At 39.2% G+C, this 24,415-nt stretch overlaps 1 protein-coding gene across 1 annotated transcript; it reads right to left on the bottom strand.

The window, feature by feature from the left end:
• Nucleotides 1–9,021: 9,021 nt before the first annotated feature.
• Nucleotides 9,022–18,005, bottom strand: LOC141299027 (uncharacterized). The gene is made up of 5 exons (XM_073829304.1): nt 17,894–18,005; nt 17,556–17,762; nt 17,319–17,464; nt 9,913–10,013; nt 9,022–9,395 (listed from the first exon to the last, which is right to left on the bottom strand). Exons 1-5 carry the CDS (start codon nt 18,003–18,005, stop codon nt 9,290–9,292), a joined length of 672 nt encoding a protein of 223 aa, XP_073685405.1. The 3' UTR covers nt 9,022–9,289.
• Between the last annotated feature and the right edge of the window lie 6,410 nt (nt 18,006–24,415).

The raw sequence follows: 24,415 nt of genomic DNA, 5'->3' as shown, positions 1-24,415 counted from the left end.
TACAACACATTAAAGCGATACAAAACAGTATTTATTGTTTGAATTTCTTGAAAAATTTCAACATTTTAAAAGTAACCTGCACTGTCTTGTCTGTGGGCATGTTGTCAGTTTCGTCTTTGTTCTGCAATCTATTTTTTACTGCGTGAGAACATGATGTGTAGTGTGAGATGGGCATTGTTTGTCGGACATAGCAACAGTACCTAAGGAGGGCGGGGTTTTGCGAAGGGGCAGTTGCTCCTTGGCTTCCCTTAGCTCACTGTGAACACCTTTGTAATTCGCTTAAACCTTTTCGAATGATTATTTTAGATTCAAGTGTGTGTAAGGAACAGGAAGCAAGCAGAGTACAGATGTTTCTAAAGCATAAAGTGGCATCTGCTGTTAAAAACTAAGCTCAGAACTGATTCAAGAGAGAATAGCGTATGCATTTGAAAAATCTCAGAATTGTTGCAGAATCATTTCTCGATTTGCGACGCATCCCAACCCTATCTTATTCTGTCGTCCTTATTGATGTCTTTACTGTCATCTTATTCTTTCAGTGTTGGGGAAAGTTACTTTTAAAAAGTAATGCATTACAATATTGCGTTACTCCCTAAAAAAGTAACTAATTATGTTACTTAGTTACTTTTTATGGAAAGTAATGTGTTACGTTACTTTTGGATTACTTTTTAAATCTGGGCAGGGCTTGCTTGTTTGTTTTTAATATAAAAAGTTATATTTTTGGCAAATGAACACACCAAAAGCCTGAAGGAAATGTAAATTCACATTTATACAGTAGAACACATGAGAAGAAAGTTCAACTCTTTTCAACAATTAAAAAAACAACAACAACAAAAGCAAATGTAAGCGATAATTGTATTTGTAAAGGATACTTTGATATGATTTAACATATTTAATTATTGCAGGTTTGCATCATATTCTGAGTTGCATTTCACTGTTGTTTTTCATTTTAAGGAATACTGAATCAATTTTTTTGTAAGAGAAATTAAATATTGCATGTTCACATTTATTATAGAACTAAAGTAACATCTTACTCCCGATTTCTCTCAATATAGGGACAGGAGAAATTTCAATCAAAAAGACAAATGTGTAGTACTAAGTACAAAGCAGTCGACTCATTATAGTCTTGGTCCACTCTTCTTCCACTCTTTCCATAGTTTGGTTACTGTAATGGGTTTCTTAGCTATAGCTGGATTTTCCAGAGATTTTTAATCAGCTCTAGATCAGGACTCTGGGTTGGCCATTTCTATATTTCAATGTTTTTAGCTTCAAGGAACTGCTTTACCCATTTTACAGATTAACATTTGCATTCACCCTGCCATGTATCTGTATAAGAGGCCCAACTCCTGCTGCAGAAAACAGCAGGTCCCCCAAACATGACACTTCCTCCTTCATTTTTCACTGACTTCTTTATGCGTTTTGGCTTCAGTCTTTCCTCAGTTTGATGCCGAACAAAAATGTTTCCCATCAGACCCAAATAAATGAAACTTGCTCTCATTACTAAAGTGAACTTTGGAGCAGTTCTCCTCTCTCCACACAGCATGTTCCAGCAAAGATGAGATTAGTCTTTTGATTCATTCTGCTGATGAGAGGTTTGGTCACTGCAGAGTGTGCTTTCAGTCTGGCTTCTCTTAAACATGCCGAGACAGATCCTAACTGTCAAGCAATTTCAGCTGCAGAGTTGAACCCATTCCCCATTGAGTGTCTCTGCATTATCCTATCTTCTCATGCATTTGTCTTTCATAGACGACCAGCTTTTGGGGGGGACTTGAATGAATAACTTTTGTTAGGATAACTTTAAATAGGACTTAGCAGTGACTCTAAAATGTAGGAAATTATAGGTTGTTCTCTAATTTTGATCTCTACTGATTAAAGAGAGATATTTTTAGATTTCAGTGCTGGAAGGCCATCATTCATAAAAAAAAACAAACAAACAAAAACATCGACTTAAATCAAGTTTTTGCCTGCCCCCCTGTGGATGGCACAAATATTATTAATTGCCAGAGGCAAGTGAAGCTATAGTGCGTTGGAGGATTTTCGTGCAATATGAATGCAAATGATGGTTACTCAGTTAAAATCTATACAATAAAATCTAAAGGAATATGTACGAATCCAAAAAGTAAAAAATCACAGGTCACTGTGGTATGCCTTAAACTTAATCTTTTGAAATAGCCATTCTTGCAATTACTTTTAACCAGCTAGCCAATAATTAAAGTTAAGTCCAGATGTAATGCATCACATTAGATTAGACTTAATGTGGCCAGATATTTGTCTTAGACTTTATACTTTCTTACTGAAGAGAAAAAAAAACTAAACATGTGATTACATTGCTGTGGTAAATGCTTGTTAAAGTTTTTTTCTTACCACATAATTCAAATGAAGAAGAAAACGTTGAAAAGCCTCAGGCTTACAGAAAAATTAATTCAGGTCTGTACAGTAGACCGCAGAAGAAAAGTCAATTCTTTAGCAGTAAAAAAAGGAAAACAAATGTTAGATTATCTTGAGTAATTTTTGCTTATATGGATGGATTGGATCGTCGAAGGTCGGCAGCAAAGACATTGTTTAATAAAATGGGATTAAATACATAAAGGATATTTGTATTATTTAACATATTTAATTATTTTAGGTTTGCGTTGAATTTCACATTTTTTTTTATTTTGAGAAATACTGCATCTGTTTTTGTAGTGAGTGAGATGAATTAATGCATGTTCACATTTATTCTAGAACTAAAGTAACATCTTACTCAAGATTTCTCTCAACATGGGGACAGTAGAGCTTTTAATCAATAAATGAGGGGAAAGTAACTGGCGTTACTTGTTTGAAAAAGTAACTCAGATATTTTCTTGTCAATTAAAAAGTAGCCTACTACTAGTTTCTTGAAAAAAGTAATATTATTACGTAACTTGCGTTACTTGTAATGGGTTACCCCTGGTTACACTGGTGAGAATCTCCTGCACTTACCTCAGTATGAGCCATAATGATATAATCGAAGATTGAGGCAGCAACTACAGAAGAGTCAAATATCGAAACTCGTTGGTCATTTTTGAACACGATGCTATTGGTCTAATAGGATTCAATGATCTATGCTAAGCTATGCTAAAAGTGATATCGCCAGAACAGGAGAACGGCTGAATGGATTTCAAAACGGTAAAACTCAACTTATTAACTCGGGGGGAGTTGGAGAATGAGCCTATTTCCAAAAAAGTGGAGTGTTCCTTTAACAGGGTCAACCCCAGTACAACACTAACACCACCGACCACGAGGTGGAGCTCCATTCTAGTCCTGACGAGACGCCTATGGGTGTTAGTGAGGCGAGGCGGGCAGAAGAGAAGCAGAGAAGGGGAGACAAGACAAAAAGAGGCAGAAAAAAGGAAGGATATGGGGTAAGTAAGGTGTACCTTTTGCCCTTTTGTACCATTCTGTGTTTTATGTTTTCAGAGAAATTAACTGTTATATTCTACACAAAGGCCAAAATGATTTTGATGCAAAATGTGAAGATGAGCTAGAAATAATAAATAAAGAATAAATGAATAAAGCATAAAAATTACATTTTTAGTTTAAAGTATAGAAACACTTTTTAAAATAAAGGTTCTTTATTAGAGCCTCTAACATCCATAGAAGATTTTCCATTGCACAACAGGTGCTTTATAGTGCAGAACTACCCATCAAGCCTCAGGATTTCACAGCATGTCTGTACTGGACTGGTATGTGTGTAATTTGCTGGAAGTATTTCGTCTGAATAAACTGATGCAGTGCTTTGCAGATCATGGCCCAAACCTAACAGTTTGCAGGAGGTGAGGCCAGGCTCTGTCCACACTGTTCACACTCTCTTACACGTGTACTTATGTGTGACTGGGGAGAGAGATTTCCGACTGGCTGAGATGAGCAGTGATCACTGTCTTTTCTCTCACAGCCACGTGCTGTTATTCTCCACGAATAAAGGATTGGAGATAATGTGCTGCCAACAGATGGCTGAGGTTTTCCTCATTTACTTCTATTCAGGGAGGAACAGCAGGGAAATCCACAACTTATGAAAACTTTTTTTTTATGAGACTATGCAATGTTAAAGGGGTCATCGGCTGCCCATTTTCCACAAGTTCATATGATTCTTTAGGGTCTTAATGAAAAGTCTGTAATATACTTTGGTTAAAAATTCTCAATAGTAGTGTAAAAAAACACACCCTTTTACCTTGTCAAAATCAGCTCTTCAAAATATCAGCTCATTTTATCGCATGCGCCCTTTAAATGTAAATGAGCTCTTCTTGCCCCGCCCCTCTCTGCTGTGGGATTACTAGCTGTAATGTTTACTTTAGCCGCGTTTAGCTGTGTTTAGCTGCATTTACCTGCGTTTAGCAACAAAACTTGCCAACAAGCACATTATTAAGAAAGGCCATTTGCAAAGATGCATGAAAACCCCTCATACTCACTTCTGCTGTGGGTGAAGCTGCATCAGGAATGATTCACACGAACATAGATGCATATGTAGATCGGGATTGGCGTTTTCCTTTTAAAAACGAAAGTAACGTTGTCCTCTGCCTTCAGCAGCTCAGATGTCGGGAGTAAATGACTACTGCTATGTTCATTATTACATCCAACAACAGAACACCTCAATCGCTCAATGAGAGTCTTCCTCTGCACCTGAGTCACACAATGGCAATCGTATTCGGCTGTTTCAGTTCGGTGAGGGCGGGTCTAAGGTAAAGCTCTCATGTCAATCAACTGTGTTTCATCACAACGACAAGAAGCTGAGAATGACCTGATTTTAAAAAGGGGATATTACTTTTAAAGATTAAACAAATACCACTGGGTGGATTTTTATCATTGTAGGGTGGTTGTGTACACAAACTGCCAACACACATTAATGTTCGAATAACATGTAAAAGTTAGTTTTGCATCCGATGACCCCTTTAAAAAAACATTGGGTGGATTTTTATCATTATGGGTTGTTGTGTGCATACACTGCCAACACACATTTCTGTTCAAACAACATGTAAAAGTGAGTTTTGCATCTGATAACCCCTTTAACCCTTTATAGGGCGAGGCACCATATTTGATCACTTAATCGAACATTTTCAATAGCGTCTGCCTCCCTTGTATGAGATCGTGTAAGCACATGGATTTGTCCCAGCCAATCAGCGGATGTTAGTCTACGTCACGGATAGCGACACAATGGCATCTGACCAATCGGAAGTTGTCTGGGGCGTTTCAAACTTCAGCGTGCTTCCGGAATGAGAAAATGCTGATTTACACTCCTACTTTGTCCCACAAAAACGGAGAAAGCATCGAAATGCACAATGGTAAGTCAATGAAACTTACACATTATATAGCTGAATAGTTGTGTTATATGGTGATATAGACGTTGTTTGCGTTTGATTTCTAGAAATTAGTGAACGATGTGGCAAAAAAAATGGTGTGATCATATTTGATCATACGCCCGTTTGTGGTAACACAACAGAATGTCCATTTTTAGACATACGCCCGGTTCAGGTAAAAGTAAGGCAAGTGATAGTTTGGCTGTTTTTATGCCTGTTTTTTGTCCACTGAATATTGCAAAGGCTTGTATACCATGATGCAGTAATCCAGTGTCAAACTTAAACCATTTATTGAAATGATCAAGAAATAAACAGTGAAAAATTTGTAATTTTGGTTTTAGTACCAATAGATTGGTGTTTATTATTTCTGCTAAAATAGGTGGTACCACCAGTACTTAATGCTATTTTTTTCAGTTCTTATTATAAATTTACTATTTATGTGAATATTATATGTTTTCAGTAGATCTGCACTTTTCTTTCACAAACAAATCAACATGGGCTTGATACTGACTCAGAAACCTTTTCTTTCGCAGCTGTCTACTCAACAATTCTATGGATAGAAATCAGTTTTGTTGTGCCAGCTGACCCCATCTAGGGTTCTGACGAGGAAGACAGCAAGATTTTTAATTTCCTAAATAAATATTCTGTTAAGTTTTTGTGTTCATATATATATATATATATATATATATATATATATATATATATATATATATATATAAATTTGTGTGTGTAAATTGTTTCTAAATAAATATTCTATGAATATTATATATGTTCTATGTATTTATTTATGCCTTATATTTAAAATGTATACACATTTTTTTTGGGGGGGGGGGGGGGGGGGGGGAGTTACCATAGACCGGCAAGTGACTATATATGATCACTTCATTTAACCTAATTTTCAACATAAAAACATTAAAAAAAAAATTTAAGTCACAAAAGTTTAAAGGTCTTGTAATAACCTCCAATAACACTCTGGGGTTGAATTTTAGAATTTCCAAGTATTTCAATGAGTGCCCTATAAAGGGTTAAAACATGTATCACATGTAAAGATCTGATAGCCTTGGTCTAGTGTTGTTATCATTAACTAAAATGATTATAAATTATTTTCAGTTATTTAAATGAAGCTCAAATAAAATAAAACAAAATAAAACTAACATTAAAAAGAAAAATTAAAAAACTGTAGAAGGCTTAGACACTTTGGCACAGATACTCGTAGTAAATGTATTTACACTTAAAAACATTTTTTTATTGTTTTCCATTTTTAAATAGTATCCATGTTGGTAAGGACACCAAAATGTAAAAACTGTAAACTATGAAAAGTTACTTAAAGGAGATGTTCACTTCCAGAACAAAAATTTAGAGATAATTTATTCACCCCCTTGTAATCCAAGATGTTCATGTCTTCCTTTCTTCAGTCCTAAAGAAATTATGTTTCTGAAGGAAAACATTTCAGGATTTCTCTCCATATAGTGCACTTCAATGGTGCCCCCGACTTCCAAAATGCAGCTTCAAAGGGCTTCAAACGATCCCAGCCAATGTAGAAGGGCATTATCTAGCAAATGGTCTGTTATTTTCTCAAAAAAAATTACATTTTATAAACTTTTTAACCTCAAATGCTCATCTTGTCTAGATCTGTGTGTATTCTGTATATTCCAGTTAGGTTGAAAAAATCATGCAGAGCTAGACAAGATCAGCATTTGAGACAAAAAAAAAAAAAGTAGATAAATTGTAATCGTTTCGCTAGATAAGACCCTTAATTCTCATCTGGGATAGTTTAGAGCTATTTGAAGCTGCATTTAAAATGCATTTTGGAAGTTGCAGACACCATAGAAGTCCACTATATGGAGAAAATTAAAGGAACACTCCACTTTTTTTGGAAATAGGCTCATTCTCCAACTCCCCCCGAGTTAATAAGTTGAGTTTTACCGTTTTGAAATCCATTCAGCCGTTCTCCTGTTCTGGCGATATCACTTTTAGCATAGCTTAGCATAGATCATTGAATCCTATTAGACCAATAGCATCGTGTTCAAAAATGACCAACGAGTTTCCATATTTGTCCTATTTAAAACTTGACTCTTCTGTAGTTATATCGTGTACTAAGACCAGCGGAAATGTAAAGCTGTGGTTTTCTAGGCCGATAAGATTAGGAACTACACTCCCATTCCAGCGTAATAGTCAAGGAAGTTTGCTGCCGTAACATGGCCGAAGCAGGCGCAGTAATATCACACAGCACATGTGGAAATGCTTACTTCCGTCAACATATCCAACGTGACCAACTGCATGCACAGGCAGCGTTCCTCGCCATGGAGACATTTGTGAGAGACGATTTAGAAGATATTTACTTTGGTGCAAATCCTGAACAGTATCTATTTGAACCAAAATTCACTGAAGCTGAGGTTTTGGAACGAGAAAGACAAGAAAGTGTGTCTGAACTGCCTGGGACAGAAGGGATGAGGAGAGCAGATTCGAGCTGGTTGTGCAAGTGTGGGGCTTGCCAACCCATGCCGACTGAAAGTGAGTGCCTGTTTTGTCGCGAGTGGGACCAGGTATTGCCATCGATGACAAGGGTCGATCTACCTGATGAGGAAGTGGCATGTGTCGCAACATTCGAGGACTTGGATGCAATGCTGCATCATGCAGTAGTAGATTTTTTTTTCCGGTTTGACAAAATAAACTGGAAAAAACGTCACACGCCGAGTGGACCTAATGGCCAGCTGTCGCAAGAGTAAGTTATTCCTGCAACCACTACAATATATAATATAAAGATTTTGAATGCAAACTGTCAGTTTGCATTTTCAGGCTTATATTCATGAACACTTTTACTCAAAACTCACTTTAAAACACCACCGACTGTTCGCAATAACTTTCTTTTGCAATCACACATGGAATTTGGTCATAGCAAATACTAAGCAAACTGTTCGCCCAAACTTAGTCGTCAGGGATTGTATTTCACAGGTAACGTTAGCCAACAATAGCAATTAGTCATGTTACACTTACAGCCATGGGCGATGCTCCTCGTTATCCTGTCTGTAACGTTACTCTGAAGATTGTTGGGATCGCCGTGTCCTTTAGACGCCGTGCTGTAGTACCGGTAAAACTATCCAAATAGTCATCTGGTTCAAAATGCTCGGAGCAAACACGCCATTTCTTGATCGTTTCTAACGGTGTTTTGAGATCTGTGTTCAGAGCAGCCAGCCATTGATTCATTAGTCGGAATTGCTTTTTTTTCGTGGGAATTCTATGAAACATGGTAGTAGAGTAAGTCTTTTACTTACTATCACAGCCCCTTACAGCTGCAACAACCGGAATTACACAAACTTTGTGCCGGTCATATTGGAAGTTACCTAGCTGGGATCTAATTTCAGGCGCTGTGTGGTATTACTGCGCCTGCTTCGGCCGTATTACGACAGCAAACTTCCTTGACTATTACGCCGGAATGGAAGTGTAGTTCCTAATCTTATCGGCCTAGAAAACCGCAGCTTTACATTTCCGCTGGTCTTAGTACACGATATAACTACAGAAGAGTCTAGTTTTAAATAGGACAAATATAGAAACTCGTTGGTCATTTTTGAACGCGATGCTACTGGTCAAATAGGATTCAATGATTTATGCTAAGCTATGCTAAAAGTGATATCGCCAGAACAGGAGAACGGCTGAATGGATTTCAAAACGGTAAAAATCAACTTATTAACTCGGGGGGAGTTGGAGAATGAGCCTATTTCCAAAAAAAGTGGAGTGTTCCTTTAATGAAATGTTTTCCTCAAGAAACACAATTTCTTTACAACTGACGAAAGAATGACATGAACATCTTGTATGACAAGGTGGTAAATTATCTGTACATTTTTGTTCTGGAAGTGAATTTCTCCTTTAAGAACAATTTTTATAATGACTAAACATTTTTTAGCATAAGCATAGCTCTTTTAAAATCCTTTATGCGTTTAGGTTACTGTATTTACATATTTGTTTTAATAATGAGTGATTTAATAAATGTTCAAAGTCCTCTCACAGATCCATCTGTGTGTAATATCACAGGAAAAACTAAAAGTCGATGTTGCACCCAGTACAGCACAGTTGTTAGTCCCAGACCTAAAACAAGAGATTTTTAACATCACATTTACATATTGAATAGTTAGACTCTCTTTATGATACGTATGATACTGATTAGAAAAACAATTCTATCAATCAGTTAAAGAAAAGTTCACCCAAAAATGACAATTTGCTGAACGTTTACTTACCTACAGGTCATCCAAGATGTAGATGAGTTTGTTCCTTCATGTGAACAGATTTGGAGAAATGTAGCATTGCATCACTTGCTCACCAGTGGATCCTCTGCAATGAATGGGTGCCGTCAGAATGAGAGTCCAAACACATAAACACAAGATGTTAGTTGATGGACTGGAGTGGATTACTTGTGGATTATTGTGATGTTTTTATCAGCTGTTTGGACTCTCAATCTGACGGCACCCATTCACTGCAGAGCATCCATTGGTGAGCAAGTGATGTAATGCTAGATTTCTCTGTTCCGATGAAGAAACAAACCCGTCTACATCCTGGATGACCTGAGCAAATTTTAATTTTTGAAAACTATTCCGTGATCTCTCACCCTTTTGGCGTTATGGTGGCATCAATCCATTTCCACCCTTCGTCTGTGTTTACCAGACCAATCCAAAAATAATTGATCTCAGCAACCTTCTGCAAAAACTCCTAAAATGACAAAATAAAGGAATGTAATTTTTTATATGTCTATACAGTAGGGGTGACAAAAAATAGTATCTCGATATTTACTGGGATTTTATTGATAAGGAAAATTAGACAATATTTTGCTGTGTGTGTCATTGTGCTTAAGGACTATCGTGCTGACTCCTAAAGTTTTTGATATTCTTCATATTCTCTGTGGTCAGTTTACAGCAGTGAATCGGTGAACAGTCAACAGTCCCAGATGAGCTTGTGCAGTGGCGGTTCTAGACAAATTTGACTAGGGGGGCCAAGAAGGGGCCAGTGTTTAACCAGAGGGGCACATTAAAAAATGACAACAAGTGGTATTTAAAGATTATAAACTTTATTTTACTTTAAAATCATACAAACATTTTAGGGATGCTCTTATTGACCGTTCACTGTTAACCGACAGTAAGAATTTTAACCGATTTTTACTATAAGTTAAACGGTTTAATTTTTTTTACGTTTGCTGCATGATGAAAGAAAAAAATAATGTTTACTCAGGGGCGCGTGTCGACATGTGCAGTGCGGCTGTTTAGACATATTTTGATGAGTAAGCACCTGCTTTACCTTCTCTTAGTTTGTGTAACTGATGTAGTAGCCTATGTGCTGCACGATAGCAATGGCGATGTTGCGTTATCAGAGAGTGAATCCGTGAATAAATGAATTCAAATTCTGAATTAATTATAGTCTTAAAAGTGCGCGCTCCCCTTACAATCACTGGAAAGCTGTCACTCATACATTACTGTAGTTCATCGCAATCTCTCAAAGTTAATAAAAGGTAATAAAATCACATTTACACAGTACAATTACTCTCTTATTTACATCATGTCTACACTTTCTTTGTTTTAATGAGAGAGTTCTCAGAGGTGTAGAATTTCAGCAGAACTGAACCGGCACTTGATCATGAACTAACAATGAACAGCTGTATATTTTTATTAACTAACGTTAACAAAGATTTTACAAAGCCATTTACAAACTTGATTTAATTATCAGTGTGAAAAACAAAAGTAACACGGTTATGTGCAAGAACAACAAGTCACTCACGAAATGAAATTGTTTTGCTTACCTTCGAATCTTGCAATAGGAGAAATATATCGTAGCTCCTCTATCCAAGAGTAGTTCTAATTGTTGCTGCAGTGTTTGTGTGCGCCGCTCTAATTTACCCATGTAAGTAGAACGATGCGTCGCATTAGTTCCGCTTTTGGCGCTCGTGTGTAAAACCATAATTAATTAATTTTTTTATTTGGTCAGTAGGGGGGGCCACAGGGGTGGCCAAGGACATGTCTACAGGGGCACGGGCCTCCCTTGGCCTCCGTGTAGAACCGCCACTGAGCTTGTGCAAGAAAATGTAATCTTTTAGCTTTAAAGGGGTCCTATTATGCTCTTTTACAAAGTCTTTATCTTCAAACTCATCAAACCAAGGCACTCAAAAATCTTCTTCAAAGACCTTACAACCCAGCAGTATCTTGCATACTTTTGGATTCATGAAAAGTCTTTATTTTGTTTTGGGGGTGTACTTGAACACGCTCTCATGCTTGGTGGTTCGAAAAACGCATAATTTTTCACATAATTTACATTATTACAATAGCTTTCTCCCAAGGCTGGCGCAAACGGCTCAAATAGTTCCGTGTTCCACCTTCCAAAAAACCAAATGTATTGTGATTGGTTAGCAGGCCCACTGCCACGCCCCTTATTAAAGCAGCAAACTAGATTAAAGTGATTCCTATGTTTTAAATATTTTTCCTAGAAAAACACATCGGACTGCTAAAGGAGGCTTTCACCGACCACCCCTGAGCCATGTGAGGCACTCTTTTATTATGGATTGACTTGTTTTGGACTTATAGAGAGAAACGTCTCTAGGTTACGTATGTAACCCTAGTTCCCTGAGAAGGGAACGAGACACCGCGTCCCCTAGGGGTCGCTATTGGGGAACGCTGCAGCGTGACTCGCGTCTGAAGAATGCATAGAAAAACTCCATGAAATGGCCGGCGACAGCGTATGACGTCACTACGGCGCGCACGTCGCTGCTGGTACGTCACTACCGGGCGACACAGTATAAAGAGTCGCCGAAGTAAACATACAGCCGCTTCACTGTCTGAAGCTTCTCGTCCGAAGCATGGGAAGAAGCCTAGGGGACGCGGTGTCTCGTTCCCTTCTCAGGGAACTAGGGTTACATACGTAACCTAGAGACGTTCCCTTCCGAGGGAACTCTCACCGCGTCCCCTAGGGGTCGCTATTGGGGAACGGTATACCAACGTCTCCATGCTGAGGGGAGTGCATAGTAGCGAGCACTAAGTGTAAATTCTGTGAAGAATTATCCCTATAGGACGAGGTGACAGCTGTCAGAACGTAACCTCCCCGGCCAAAGCCTGAACTGTTACTCACTTACCTGAATGGGTCAAAGGACCCAGAGCACAGCTCAGGTTGGAATCGGAGATTCCTTTGGAGGAACGGCTAAGTTAATACTTAGACTTAATTAGAACAGGAACTGCCAGTACTACCGAGTCTAGTTCCCTCAGTGAACTGACTCAGAAATAGCGACTAACAGGCCTGTCCCAAGACAGAGACCGTTCTAGCAGGGGTTATCCTCAGATAACGCACCCTGGATAACAGATGGTCAGGAGATATCTGAGGTGATATCGAGTGAAGTTGGGCCCAGGGAGACCGGGGTTTTAAACCAACTCAAAAAATGGGAACGAGTACCGCGTAACCCATACCGTATAGGATTTTAGAAAGAAACCAAAAACTTGGTGGGAACTTACCACTTATGTGGATTTTAGGAAGTGCACAAAGATCCCGTGCGCACTTACCACTATTGTGGACTTCAGAAAGTGCCCAGGGTTTAGCGTGGGACACTTATATTAAAGCTCCATATTTGTCATAGGATGACAAGAATTAAAATAGGGGAGGAACCCTCCCTGATTAGAGAGGGGAGCAATGCTACACCCCAATCAGGACAGACAGTCCGCAAACTGTTAGTCGACCGATGAAATCATGGAGCTACTGACCATCATGATAGTGGACGCAGACAGCGGACAGACCCCTAACCCCGACTTGCAGGGAGGAACATCCGTCCTTAAAAAGGGCAATGCTCTGAAGGGACCCTTTAGTGTAAAGGGGAGCATACTAGACCCAGTCCACATGGATGCCTACTAGGAGAAGGTGGTGCTCAGGAATTACCCTTCCTCGGAAGGGGAGCATACTCATCCCACTAGGAGCCGTGCTCAAATCATAAAGCCTGAAGGGGAGGAGACACTCGACCCGGAAGTCAGGCGCAGACAGGCTCCTAACCCTGATTAACAGAGAGGAAAACCCGCCTGCTAGGAGGCAGCGCTCGGATTTTACCCTTCCTCAGAAGGGGAGCTTACTCCTCCTGCCAGGAGCAGCGCTCGAGAGGAACCCTTTCTCAAAAGGGGAGCAATCATACCTGACTCAGGAAGCCTGATGACAGATTCTACCCAAACAGAGGGGAATTTGTCCACACGACAGTGGTGCTACTGACGAACCTTGAATTAAGGTGAGCTGCTGTCGTTGAAGAGCTCTGAGAGGACCCTTTCCGCGGAAAGGGGAGCTACTAAAGTTACTTCAAGTTCCTGAGAAAGGAGCTCCTGGAAAGTCATGGTGACAGACTCCTAACCCTGAAGGCCAGGGAGGAACGCCCGTCCTGACGAGGGGCGCTCATAGGGGACCCTTTCCTCGGAAAGGGGAGAGCCCAGCTCGTGCGTGAGGCCTGAAGAGTGAGAATCAGCCTGGACAAGAAGGACAGGCCCCTAACCCAGATGAACCGGGAGGAGAACCTGGCTCTGTCAGCGAGAAACAGTACTCTAAATAAACCCCTTCCGCAGAAAGGGGAGTACTACCTCGGTTGAATCGACCCTGCCCTCGGGCTAACGGGGATCGACAGACCCCAGTCTAGGTGGACTTATGTTCCTGTCTCAACGGGACATAAATCCCCCGGAGCAGGAATTTATGAGGATAGACTCCTAACCCTGAAGGCCAGGGAGGAACGCCCATCCCGCCGAGGGGGCGCTCGTTAGGGACACTTCCCTTGGGAAGGGGAGAGCCCAGCTCGAGTGTGAGCCTGAAGAGTGAGAATCAGCCTGGACAAGAGGGACAGGCTCCTAACCCAGATGAACCGGGGAGAAAACCTGACTTGTCCGTGAGAAGCGGTACTCTGAATAAACCCTTTCCGCGGAAAGGGGAGTACTACTTTAGTTACTGGAGAACTGAGAAATTGCTCCTCGGAGACAAAACTCAGGAGGTGCTGGAAAGAACCTTCGGCTGATAAGATCACTTCACAGGATCTAAAGTCCACAGAGAGAGTCTGGAAGAGGGATTCTCAGAAAAAAGGCCTGCAAAGGACAAATGTTAAACATGCCAAGGGCAATCCTAAGAAGGAAACTTAGGGAGCTTACCTTGAAGAGGACCTAAGTCCTATGTCTAACATATGCTGAGAGGGTGGTTTACCGCACGACCTGTGGCGTGGATAGGACGAACACTGCCATAACCATAACCCGTAGGATCAGAGGGGGAGCATCCGCCGTGAACTCATCATGTTTTTCTCTGAAAAAAAAAAACACAACACACAGGCCTGAGACAGTATTACGTTCCTTTTCTTTATTAAAAGAAAAATATGGATCGTACTCACCCATGAGTGACCTGCATTTAACTCCAACTTAAACAAAACATGTTTAAGGAGTTAAAATCCAGACCATCGGTTAATGGAGGTTCTTATAAGAACCGCTGCGTGCAGGGAGCTCATGTTGTAGGGCTCGGACCTGGGCCTTTATGGAGTGAAGGACTCAAAGGCAGTGATCTACCTAGCCCAAATCACATAAATCCAGAAAAGCCAAAGCCTGGAAAAAACTAACAGATCAGTGAAAGACCTCCGGTTAGTCCTCCTGAAAACAGCCCAAACCAGCAGAGTGGGCTGTCTATTTAAACCCTAGCAGGGGAGACAGCACCATCTAGGCAAGAGCTTAAAAGAACTACTTCTATGTTTCTAAACAAAAAGTAATCAGTAAGCCCACACACAGATATCCGCAGATATCTGTATGTGTAGGAAGGACTACCAGAGGTAAAAACTGACTGAAAGCCTCCAGCCCTAAAGTAGGAAGAGTTAACATACAGCTAGCCTCAGACAGCTGCAGTTAATAAGACTGTTCTGCCATGATCTGCATAATCATGGTCGAACTAGTCTAGGAAAATCTCTCCCCTTTATATGTACACATATACGCATATATAACATGCATATGTATATACATATACATGCACATACATATTTTATGGCAGTAAATTAACTCCACAATCGCGACGCGCAGCACATATTCGGCTCCCGCGGGAGCTAAACAAACTCCGCCCAGACGCCAAATTCCCTCGGGAATAAAACGAGCAAGGAGCCGCTGGCGACGCCGCGAATGCGTCTGTTAATGCCGCGAGAGGCAAACACACTCATGCAAAATGAGGAACAGAGAAACTCACCTCCCTCCTTTGCGTACTGCATTTTCGCAATAAGCCCATTAGTCCCTCGGGAGCTGAACGAGCTGTAATTTACCGCACCCACGTAGCAGAGAGTCGTAGCAAGTGGGTATGAGAGCGTGCCTCTCGTTACAAACAAGCAATGAATGCACCGATCGCATTCTACTCTCTCAAGAGGTAATCTTGCTTGCGTTCTCCCCTCACAGCTCGGGCGGTGTGAAAGTGCGGGTATCAGATTACCACACACGTCACAAGCAGGCCTCCGGTGAGAGAATATGCACTCCTAGACAAAGAGAATGCTGAAGACAGCGAAGAGGCTGTATGTTTACTTCGGCGACTCTTTATACTGTGTCGCCCGGTAGTGACGTACCAGCAGCGACGTGCGCGCCGCAGTGACGTCATACGCTGTCGCCGGCCATTTCATGGAGTTTTTCTATGCATTCTTCAGACGCGAGTCACGCTGCAGCGTTCCCCAATAGCGACCCCTAGGGGACGCGGTGAGAGTTCCCTCGGAAGGGAACACTCATCTATACCTTTCAGTTCTAAAGCTTGGGAGAGCTAGGATTGTTTTTAATGTAACTCCGATTGCATTCGTCTGAAAGAAGAAGTCATATACACCTAGGATGCATGAAGGGTGAGTAAATAAAACGCTACAGTATTGTTGGTCCTATCGTCAGCCTGGGAGATCGCAGATACATGATATTATCATTATTGTGCTAATGTATTTATTATTTACATGCCCAAAACCATAAGGCTAGTGAAGCTATCTACACTGTATGATGAATAAATGTCTTACCACACACTGCACGTCAACGGATGATCACTAGTCAATGTTCGTGTTTACATCAGCCGCGACTGAATAGCTGCTATACCCACAATCTCTGAGCACTGTGTAAACAATGAGTGTCGTATGTTGTATATAAACATATTTTTTTCTGCTTTAAAGTTGTGCATTTTAACATGGGGAGTCTATGGGATTCACTCCCTTTTGCAGCCAGTCTCTAGCGGCCAGTCGATGAATTGCAGTTTAAACCACTTCTGTGTTGGTTTCAATAGAGAGAGCGGGAGGTTGCCGCTTGGTTTAGGCTAGAAAGGGATACATCTCTGGCTACTGGGCATGCGCACATCAATCTAGCACTTTTTTATCCCACTGTACAACAATAATACTGTTTTTGTATTATAGTAAGGGCTAAGTTTAGGGTTGGGGTAGGTGTAGGCATTAATAAAACACAATCTAATAGGTAGAAAAATAAATTTCATTGTTAGTTTCCGGTCGTAGCTATACCTCTAGCCACAACCGTCAGAATTTGATCGAGCTGCACAGCGCTGCATTAATTCGAACACACCTTCAAACTTGAAGTATCTGTTTTCAACTCCACCCCCGACTGCAACAAGCTGATCTCATTGACTGCCGTCTGTAGCCATGGTTCAAGTCGAACACATCTAATGTTACAACATGCTCCTCAGATGTTACAATGTACCCCAACCACAGGGCATATTGTAACATTTCAGTTCCTATCTTTTGAGGTAAATAACGAAAAATGCATATACTGTAATGATTAAACAAAGCGACATATTTGTACTAGACAAGTGTGAAATAATGTGGATAAAAAATTATACTCAGAACTCCACTTGGATTTAAACAAACTGAGAAATTCAAAAAGTGTTAGGTTGTGCCCCGCGCTCCCCTATCAAAGTCAAGCAATTACAGTTAAAAAAATCACTGGACCATCTTCATGTGTTCAAATAAATTTGCAAACAACTTACTCATATGCATCAATAAACACATAAAATCTTCTCTTTGTCACTCACTTGTTCCCTGTCTATGTTCATGACCGCCAGATCTGCTCCTCTCTGTTGACAGTCTCGTCTGCTGTCACTCCAGCTCTTATTCTCAGATGAAATATAATAAAAACTGAAGTTACGGTAAATCCATTTTAAAGGTTCCACTTGCTGATCTGTTAATACAACCAGTTAATAAACAAGTATTTTTGTAACACCTGAGGGCAATTATAGAGAATTATAGAAAAAAAACTTGAGTAAAATGACCTTGTTTACGAAGCCAGCCGTCCAGTTGGATCTCTCTTTTCCTTAACTTGCTTTCCTCAGTCAGGTTACTGATGTGAGTTCGTAACTGCTTTCTCTCGGTGGTAAAATGCACACACAGCGCTATTACAGCAATCAGCAGAAGAAAGCACAGCAGAAGCAAACACACTTCAACTGCTCTGTGCCTTCTGTACTTTCTTGAGACACTTCCTGTGGATGACAAACACAGGGTTAAATGTATATTCACACTTATACTTCACTATTGTGACATTAAGAACTGTTTTATTTTTACAAGATATTAAAATAGTTTTGTCTGACTGTTATCAGATGAATTACGTTACCTGTGTGTTGATATGGCTGCTGTTTCTCTGTCATCCTCAGATCAGGAGGTCCCACAGTATCTGCATTTTCATAAATAACTTCAGTTATCTCTGAGCCATTACAGTCAAACATTATAACACAGTATAGTTGTAGTTTGTTTAGGCTGCACTGCTCTGCTCTTCAGTTCTGCTTTTAAGAATGGATTGAGGGCATACAAAATGAAAAAGTACTTCCCTGCTGAAAAAACCAGCTAATACCAGCCTAGGCTGGTTGGCTGGTCTTAGCTGGTTTAAGCTGGAAGTAGCTGGTTTTAGCTGGTCTCCCAGCCTGGACAGGCTGGTCAGGCTGGTTTTAGCTGGTGGTTTCCCAGCCTGACCAGCTAAGACCAGCCTGACCAGCCTGGCCAGGCTGGAAAAGTGGCCAAAACCCCTCTAAAACCAGCCTGCCTTCCAGCTATGACCAGCTAAAACCAGGCTGGTTGACCAGCTAAAACCAGCCTAGGCTGTTTTTAGCTGTTTTTTTCACCAGGGTTGATCATGTGACAAATGTTTGTGGCATTATTTTTGGGTCTAACCTTTTTTTTTTTATTACACAAGTTCTCCAGTTCCTTTTACTTTTTAGCTGGTAAGTTGCAACACTCATCTAAATCATTTGCCTACAGAACTTCATATACGCAATTTTAACCTATAAGGTGGCTGTTCCAAACCCTAACCTATAAATTTCAACTAATGAAAATGATATTGAAATAGTTTTAGCATTTATTCCATTGTTGTTTTTAAAAAAATCTTTTTGATTTAGCTGAAATAGTATACTTATTATATATTTTCTTTGTAAATTATGAAAATGTATGTAAAAAAAAAATGTGTCCCGCATGTTTTAGTCCATTAGCTGAGACTGATGGGTGTTATCCCATAAAATTGTCACTACTGTAACAGCCACGACCGAAACATTTGGTGAAGTTTTGGTAGTGACATCTTAGTTTTTTTGGGTGTTATCCATAGACTGTAAAAAAATATGGACGTAATGTCCGTGACGTCACCCGTAGGATTCTGAAGCGCTATTTTGAAGCCTATAGTGGGCGGGAGTCGGCCGTCGCCATCTTGGAATCGCGTCACCACGCGTCACTCCCGGATAATCAAAAATGGGCAAAAAGGCGGGACGTGGGTGGAGCTGGTTGCTAAAACCACGCCCGCCTAGCGCGCCAGTGGTGAGAGCAGCGGCATCCCCCTGTCACTCAAGTGACCACGCCCTTAATTATGCAGAACTTTAAGGCTTAATAAAACTTAAACGGATGAGTTATAAAAAAATTCACCCCCCTCACAGTTGACATGTAGGGCAAAACTAGCTATATAGACCAAAACCATTTTTTGAACCAGGCTGTAAACATACTTTTTTCTGCTGTAAAATTGGGCATTTTAACATGGGGAGTCAATGGGACTGACTCCCTTCTGCAGCCAGTCTCTAGCGGCCAGTCGATGAATCGCAGTTTAAGTCACTTCCGTGTTGGTTTCAATAGAGAGAGCGGGAGGTTGCCCCTTGGTGTTATCCCATTAAATTGTCACTACCGTAACAGCCACGACCGAAACATTTGGTGAAGTTTCTGTAGGGACATCTTTGTTTTTTGGGGTGTTATCCCATTAAATTGTCACTACCGTAACAGCCACGACTGAAACATTTGGTGAAGTTTTGGTAGTGACATCTTTGGGTTTTTTTGGGGTGTTATCCCATAAAATTGTCACTACCGTAACAACCACGACCGAAACATTTGGTGAAGTTTCGGTAGGGACATCTTTGTTTTTTTGGATGTTATCCCAAAAAAATTGTCACTACCGTAACAGCCACAAATGAAACATTTGTTGAAGTTTCGGTAGGGACATCTCTTTTTTTTTGGGTGTTATCCCATAAAATTGTCATTACAGTACCAGCCACGACCAAAACATTTGGTGAAGTTTCGGTAGGGACATCTTTGTCTTTTGGGATGTCATCCCATTAAATTGTCATTACCGTAACAGCCACGACTGAAACATTTGGTGAAGTTTCGGTAGGGACATCTTTGTTTTTTGGGGTTTTATCGCATTAAATTGTCACTACCGTAACAGCCACGACTGAAACATTTGGTGAAGTTTCGGTAAGGACATCTTTGTTTTTTTGGATGTTATCCCAAAAAAATTGTCACTACCGTAACAGCCACAAACGAAACATTTGTTGAAGTTTCGGTAGGGACATCTCTTTTTTTTTGGGTGTTATCCCATAAAATTGTCATTACAGTACCAGCCACGACCAAAACATTTGGTGAAGTTTCGGTAGGGACATCTTTGTCTTTTGGGATGTCATCCCATTAAATTGTCATTACCGTAACAGCCACGACTGAAACATTTGGTGAAGTTTCGGTAGGGACATCTTTGTTTTTTGGGGTGTTATCGCATTAAATTGTCACTACCGTAACAGCCACGACTGAAACATTTGGTGAAGTTTTGGTAGTGACATCTTTGGGTTTTTTTGGGGTGTTATCCCATAAAATTGTCACTACCGTAACAACCACGACCGAAACATTTGGTGAAGTTTCGGTAGGGACATCTTTGTTTTTTGGGGTGTTATCCCATTAAATTGCCACTACCGTAACAGCCACGACTGAAACATTTGGTGAAGTTTTGGTAGTGACATCTTTGGTTTTTTTTGGGGTGTTATCCCATAAAATTGTCACTACCGTAACAACCACGACCGAAACATTTGGTGAAGTTTCGGTAGGGACATCTTTGTTTTTTGGGGTGTTATCCCATTAAATTGTCACTACCGTAACAGCCACGACCGAAACATTTGGTGAAGTTTCGGTAGGGACATCTTTGTTTTTTGGGGTGTTATCCCATTAAATTGTCACTACCGTAACAGCCACGACTGAAACATTTGGTGAAGTTTCGGTAGGGACATCTTTGTTTTTTGGGGTGTTATCCCATTAAATTGTCACTACTGTAACAGCCACGACCGAACATTTGGTGAAGTTTCGGTAGTGACATCTTTGTTTTTTTGGATGTTATTCCGAAAAATTGTCACTACCGTAACAGCCACGACCAAAACATTTGGTGAAGTTTCAGTAGGGACATCTTTGTTTTTTGGGGTGTTATCCCATTAAATTGTCACTACTGTAACAGCCACGACCGAAACATTTGCTGAAGTTTCGTTAGGGACATCTTTGTTTTTTTTTTTTGTTTTTTTGGGTGTTATCCCATAAAATTGTTACTACTGTAACAGCCACGACTGAAACATTTGCTGAAGTTTCGGTAAGGACATCTTTGTTTTTTTGGGTGTTACCCCATTTAATTGTCACTGCCGTAACAGCCACGACCAAAACATTTGGTGAAGTTTCGGTAGTGACATCTTTGTTTTTTTTAGACTGAATTATCAACTAAGATGTTATGATAGTGTTTGGTCCAATGTATATTTAAACTAATGAATCTTTAATTTTGAAATCAGTATGATCAACATTTTTCTAAATGTATACTTCACTACTGTGACATTAAGAACTGTTTTATTTTTAAGAGATACTAAAATAGTTTTGTCTGACTGTTATAAGATGAATTACGTTACCCGTGTGTTGGCGTGGCTGCTGTTTCTCTGTCATCCTCATATGAGGAGGTCCTACAGTATCTACATCGTCATAAATAACTGCAGATATCTCTGATCCATCACAGTCAAACATTATAACGCAGTATTATTCTAGTTTAGGCTATACTGCTCCGCTCTTCAGTTCTGCTTTTAAGGACAGATTGAGACATAGCAGTATACACTTTTCAGGGCATAAGATACACTGTAAAAAGTTTGCTGTAAATTTTACAGTAACTTACTGGCAGCTGGATGCCAGTAAGTTACTGTAAATATGTTTACAGTATTATTACTGTAAGTGCATTTACAGTACTAAAAGGTATTTACTGTAATTTCATTTACAGTATTTTTTACTGTAATTTCATTTACAGTGTTTTTACTGTATCTTCAATTACAGTATTTTTACTGTATTTTCAATTACAGTATCAGTACTATAGAGTTTATTTTCATTTATTTTAAACATTTTTTACCTGTAAAAACAATCCAATTAACCTACAGCACTGTAATTCAAGATTTTTACCACCCCAACCCCATAAAAATCACAATAACTCATAAGCATTAGTTCTGATAATATTCTTTTTAATTGTTGAACATTTTCTTTTTAAAAGTACAGAGACTTTGTATCATGGCAAACATAAACACACTGAAAAGCAAAAATAAGTAAGTACACTACCAGTCATAAGTTTTTGGACACTAAGATTTTTTTAAAGAATTCTCTTCTGCTTACCAAGCCTGCATTAATTTGATCCAAATTTAATTTATTCCTTTGATCAAAGCTGAATTTTCAGCATCATTACTCGTCTTCAGTATCACATGATCCTTCAGAAATCATTCTAGTATGCTGATAAACATTTTATTTAATTTTTAGATTTGTCAGGATTCTTTGATGAATAGAAAGATATTTAGCAAGGATGATTTAAATTGATCAAAAGTGATAATAAAGACATTCATGTTACAAACTATTTCTATTTCAGATAAATGCTGTTTATCTGAACTTTCTATTCAAAGAAACCTGAAAAAAAATGTACTCCACTGTTTTTAGCATTATAATAATTTCAGCAACATAATAATAATAGTTTTTGAGCAGAAAATCAAATTATTAGAATGATTTCTGAAGGATCATGTGACTGCAGTAATGATGCTAAAAATTAAGCTTTGATCACAGCAATAAATTACATTTTAAAATATATTCAAAAAGAAAACAGTTATTTTAAATAATAAAAATGGTTCAAAAGTGTATTGTTTTTGCTGTACTTTGGATCAAATGAATGCAGGCTTAGTGAGCAGAAGAGACCTTCTTTAAAAACATTTAAAATCTTACTGTTCAAAAGCTTTGTCTGGTAGTGTAAATAAAATAAAATCATACAGTAAAAATGTGTTTGTGTTGTGTTAAATTTTAGTAGTTTTGAGTCAAAGTTGACAAGCTCTCTGATGAGAAACGGCAGAATGGGATTCAGGCTGATGCTTGCTGTTTGCACCCTCTTTCCAGAAGTCCATCTGATCTGTGACTGTCAATGCATTTGCTGCCACAAAGGTTGACTGTCTGAACGAACCTGCAAGCACAAGAAAAACAGTGTTTAAAGAATTTGCCTCAACTGTCAAACTTGGTGCTGTATGCATTTAAAAAAAAATTATATACTACATACGAACGCAGTAGTAAGAAAAAAAACTGAAGAAACTTTTTCTTGAAATTTTTTATAAAGAATTTTATGAATGGGTCAGTAAGTCACTGATTCTAGGTGTTTAAAAAAGGTAAATTCATTCAGTAATGAAACACTGCTGTGTGCAGAGATGCACAACATGGCTTTGTTAAGAACCGTTTTTACTAAATGGAGCAAAAAGACAATATTTTCTTCTTGATTTAATATTACATTCTTGTTTATTGCATTTTGTTGCCCTGACACTTAGTAAAGTCTGCCACAGACCATGCTAAATGCTAACCAATCTGTTCATATAAACATTCTAAACAGGTGTGTGTTTCCTAGAAAGTCTATGCATATAATAGGCCTACTATGATTAAAAATCTATATTTGTTGCTTTACAGTAACAATAATCTAAATTGACAGTAAGATTGCTATTATGAATTTAAAGGTTACAGTAAGTTAAAGATACCTGAAGCAGCTGCATTTTGCTGTTTAAATGCTGGTTTAATAGAAATAATTTTAATGCGCATGCAAACTCAATCTTGATGGTAATAAAAAACATTCCCAGGAAATAAATACCTTACAAATGTGTACTTTAAATACAATATAACTTGCGTAGGATAAAAGCATCTGAAAAATGCATGAATGTAAATGCAATGTAAAACAAAATGTGTTTTGGGTTACCTTATTCTGCATGTCTGTAAAATGGACAGCTGGCTGTATGATGATTCTGCATCTGATGGTCAGCATCCAGTTAGTGCTTGGAGAAATCTCCTGTAACAGACAGTGTCACAACACCCTTTTAGTGTTACTATAGTTTATGATCAGAAAAGACAACTACTGTACAGTAATAAAATTTACATTTTTAATAAAATAAGCATTTATCATATTTATTAGCAAAACTTGCTATATTAATATATTGCTAGCTCGTTACTCTCTTTAAAAAGTTAACCTGTTCTGCAAGTCAGTGGAGAACAGCAGCCTGTGGCTAATTTGGCTAATTTAGTAACGTTAACATTAACTTAGTTAAATTGATGAAAGGGGAAGCTCACCTGTTGTTTGCACCGCGACGACGGCAATCACTAGAAAAGACTCTAATACACCTCCGATGCAGACGACATGACCACGAGACCACAAACTTGAAAATAAAACACAAAAGATGCAGTTAACCGCGGTGTTCAGTTTTACCTCAGTGTTTCATGTTTCAGCGCGCTGTTTATGTCACGTCTGTCACTGAAGGGACCGTCTATAAAGTTACATACGACATTCATACACACATTTCTTACTTAAACATCATTT

The sequence above is a fragment of the Garra rufa genome, chromosome 23 (assembly GCF_049309525.1).
Source record: "Garra rufa chromosome 23, GarRuf1.0, whole genome shotgun sequence".
Classification (NCBI taxonomy): Eukaryota; Metazoa; Chordata; class Actinopteri; order Cypriniformes; family Cyprinidae; genus Garra; species Garra rufa.
The sequence above is the reverse complement of the archived record's forward strand: the minus strand, read 5'-3'. Positions and strand labels throughout refer to the sequence as shown.

Bases quoted from the DNA above. Each gene is read 5' to 3' on its own strand.
- LOC141299027 (XM_073829304.1), bottom strand. From the start codon at position 18,005: ATGTTTGACTGTAATGGCTCAGAGATAACTGAAGTTATTTATGAAAAT. The intron at 17,763-17,893 runs GTAACGTAATTC...TGTCATCCACAG, and splicing joins GCAGCCATATCAACACACAG to GAAGTGTCTCAAGAAAGTAC. The intron at 9,396-9,912 runs GTGAGAGATCAC...CTCTTGTTTTAG, and splicing joins GCCACCATAACGCCAAAAGG to GTCTGGGACTAACAACTGTG.